Genomic DNA, 3736 nt, shown 5'->3' on the forward strand with positions numbered 1-3736 from the left:
TCAGGTGGTGTGCAGGTGGTTGCTCTTGGATTTACTGACGAACTTCTTCTCCTTGACCCGCCGGTTCTGGAACCAAATGGTGACTTGGCGCTCTGAGAGGTTGGTGGCGGCCGAGATGCGCCTCCTCTTGTCTTTGGTGATGAACTTGCTGGCTGCGTACTCCTTCTCCAGCTCCTTCAGCTGCACCTTGGTGTAAGGGACGCGCTTTTTACGGCCACGCCGGTAACTGCTCACCTCAGGCTGCAGGGGCACCACATCTGCATGCGGGGAGAAGGACATGGTCAAACGGAGAGCCGTAAACGCAGGCAAATGTCAACGCCTAATGGCGACAATATGACCGTGTTTTTACGAAAAGGTTTATGAATGGAGACAATGTCCTGACCGCTCATAGAATTATTAATAATAGCGTGCATGGCTCCGCCTCTGCTTCATTGCATTTGCATGGGGCTGGGGGCACACATACCCACGGTGGGCAGAATTAATATACACACAATACAAACACATACTTATAGTCTGTTTCCATGGCTACCAACACTTCCACGTTCTTATATTGGCCTATCTTGATCCATGTCCGCCTGCACGGCTGCACGTCACTGTGCAACCTGCTGTGCCAAGCTAAACAACTGCAGGCGTGCTGCATTTGTGCAAGATCTGTCCCAGGGAATTGTGGGTAATACTGTCAAGAACACAAACAATGGCAGTGGAAGTACACACTGGGCCTGCAAGGGTCGCAGCACGCAGAGGGGGGGGAACAAAAAAGACAATTCTAAAAGTTTATTTTATAGCCAAGATGCTAGAAAGTTATGGGGGGGGGGTCTACATGGTGAACATTCCATGTGGTATAAAAAAAAATGACCCAATAAGTGATGCTGTGCACGTCACAGCAGCTTGACATATTAGCAAGATGATTATTCTTATCTTTACTGTGGGTGCATGGACTCTAAGTGCCAGTTTGGCGCCAATCAAAATGGGTGATTACTTCTTGTCATCTTGAAGCAAAACAGTGTGTGTGTGTGTGTGTGTGTGTGTGAGTGTGTGTTTTGAGCATGTGTGTACGATTGAATGCCAGCCCGTCGTGCTTGCGTGGCTCTTTTTCCATTATGGAGAGGGCTGGGGGGGGGAGCAGGAGGGATAAATGCTGTATATGAAGTTGAGCCAATGTGTATTTGTCATATATGTGCATGCATTTATGCCAATGAAGCTGCAAAACACCTTAGTGGCATATATAGGGTCTCTATTTTTATATGACATATCATGCCTTGGACATGGTCACAAGTAAAGCAAATGTATGCTTCATAATGAGAAGAGCCATTTTTGTATGTAACATGATACTGAGTTGTGTGTGAGAGTGTGTGTGTGTGTGTGTGTGTGTGTGTGTGTGTGTGTGTGTGTGTGTGTGTGTGTGTGTGTGTGTGTGTGGGCGCGCATGTGTGTGTGTGTGTGTGCAGTGAAACAAAGTGTAGATCCTGATATATGCAACACATCACAGGGCGTTGAGATTTATTGGCACAGTCCAAACAAGCTAAGCCACTATCTTGTCATAAAGAGGGCAAAGGTGTTTCTTATTCTGCGTGACTGAAACTCAACTTGTGTTCATCCATCACATGACCTCAAAAGGTGGCTTTCTGAGGTCATGTTATTAAGCCTTTCACTGTTACTCGTGTTTTTTGGGGGGAGTTTATTTTCTGAAAAGCATGCAGGGATTTGGTGCATGTCAAGCTGAAGGACAATATAGTCTTAAAATAGACTGGTTGTTGATACAACATTCTGAGTATATTTTAGTATTTTTTTATTTTTTTAATATAGTGGAACACAATCACTTTAAAAATATCTCAAAATTATACAGCGTGCGTGGTCACGTGAACAAATAGCTCATCTTTCAACAAAACTGGTGATGAGGGTGAAGAAAAAAAATTATTGTATTTTTTTTATTTTTTTTTACCTGGAAACGGTGACTTCCACAGATGGCTGGACTGCGTTTGTTCCTTGGAGCAGTACACCTGCCCATCCCAGCCGTTGGAGAGAGCCCAGTGCTGGTAGCCCTCCATGGGGATGAGGGCGTCGTGCCGCGGCTCGGGGTGGCCACTGATGCTGGGCACCACCGACACGTCCAGATATCCCGGCACGGCCTGGTACGAGCTGGCGAAGCTGGGGTAAAAGGCAAACTCTTTGGCCCGGCTAGACAGTTCCTCGGTGGGGAGCGCGCTGCTCGGCTCGGCGTATTTGTCTGCGGGGTGGTACGAGCACGGCTTCTGCTGCAAGTTGACGTTGTGCGAGTGGGACAGCCTGCAGCCGTAGTAAGGGCCCCCGAACGGGTAGCCGTAGCTGAGCGAGGCGCCCGAGGACGACTGCGGGGCTGGACACTGGCGAGCGGTGTCCGGCGAGGAAATATCCGAGTAGACGGAGCCTTGGTGGGTCGCTATGGTGCCGGAGTGTCGTCCCAGGGCGGGGTGCGACATCAGGTCCCTGCAGTGGGTCGCGGGGCAATTACCGCTCAGTCCCTCCATTGTTTGGCTTTTATTCGGTCCGCTTTCATTCGGGCTTTTTTCATAAACGTACATCAAGGTGTCCGCCCAGCGTGGATGCACAAGCAGCGAAGTCGTCATATCAGGGGCTGCCGATGCTTTTTAAAAGTCGACTTCTCCAAGACGGACACCTCATTTCCAACTACATTTTACACCCGGCGCATGCGCACAGGGGCGAACCTCGTGTGTCCACTTCATTAAGGATGTGGCACGTGATACGCTAACAGGTCCTCGGCACACAGAGCCAGAGAGCCGGGCCGGAGCAACCCTTTAAAGAGACACTGGCTCGCCTGCGAGAGCGTCTCCTGCACAGCACGCCGCGCTGCCATTGGCTCCGAGCGGCCAGCCTCACTCCCTTAAAGGGAAGTTTGCACACTGGGGCGATAGTGGCAAATGAAAACAATCTGTGGATTTTAGCCGGCTTCCAGGCACTGCAACAGGCCATCTCAGGCAAATCCATCACTCTCATCTTCACATTTTTTTTAATTTTTTTTTTTTTACACCTCACGACATCATATACTAAACCCTGCAGAGGTCTTTCAAATAGCCTACAACGTGTAATTGACATGTTGTTTTCTAAATAAGGCACACCAGTGTAAGCAAATACTCGCTTTGCATTTGTTATAGTGATCCATCAAAAAGCTGTGCGTAAAATATGTCAAAACATATGCTTCTAACACTCCGTCGTTCTTTTCATCAACATCTTCTAAAAGTACGCATTTGAAGGCTGGAGCTGCACCTTAAAACATTATGCGTAAAAAAACGCACACCATTCACATTCTAAAATGATATTCCAAAAGTGCGTCAACTGTGCCTTAACAGTGGCATTACAGGTCTCTGGAGGCTCATCATTCCATATTTTTATGAATCATCCTAAAGCTTTTAGAAGAAAGTATGACTTACCTGTTGATTTAAGGCATGTGTATGACAAGTGCATAAATACATGATTCACATTCCCTATATTTGTTCACAATAAATTGTAATTTCACTTTGCTGTAGGCAAAAATGCATCATTGCATTATTTCGTATTCATGAAATTAGTCAAAAGTCTTCAGAAGTGCATAAAGTGGGTATATGGGTGGGGTGGGGCAGATATAGTCACCTGACGGAATTAATATTGTCAAACGGGCCATACTTGGATAAAATAATTTAACCATTAGCATGTTACTTTTTAACTTCAAGATTCCAATAATATTAAGTTATGAGTATAA

The 3736-nt window shown here is 46.7% G+C and overlaps 1 protein-coding gene across 1 annotated transcript; it reads right to left on the minus strand.

Annotated features, from left to right (window-relative positions):
- Positions 1–2606, minus strand: hoxc13a (homeobox C13a). Its single transcript, XM_061946452.2, has 2 exons — positions 1943–2606; positions 1–257 (listed from the first exon to the last, which is right to left on the minus strand). The coding sequence occupies exons 1-2, from the start codon at positions 2604–2606 to the stop codon at positions 1–3; spliced, it is 921 nt and encodes a 306-aa protein (XP_061802436.2).
- Between the last annotated feature and the right edge of the window lie 1130 nt (positions 2607–3736).

Source organism: Nerophis lumbriciformis, linkage group LG01 (assembly GCF_033978685.3).
Source record: "Nerophis lumbriciformis linkage group LG01, RoL_Nlum_v2.1, whole genome shotgun sequence".
Classification (NCBI taxonomy): Eukaryota; Metazoa; Chordata; class Actinopteri; order Syngnathiformes; family Syngnathidae; genus Nerophis; species Nerophis lumbriciformis.

Excerpts from the sequence above, each read along its gene's own strand:
- hoxc13a (XM_061946452.2), bottom strand. The coding sequence starts at position 2,606 with ATGACGACTTCGCTGCTTGTGCATCCACGCTGGGCGGACACCTTGATG. Across the intron at positions 258-1,942 it reads GTGGAAGTCACCGTTTCCAG|ATGTGGTGCCCCTGCAGCCT; the intron begins GTAAAAAAAAAT and ends CCCCGCATGCAG.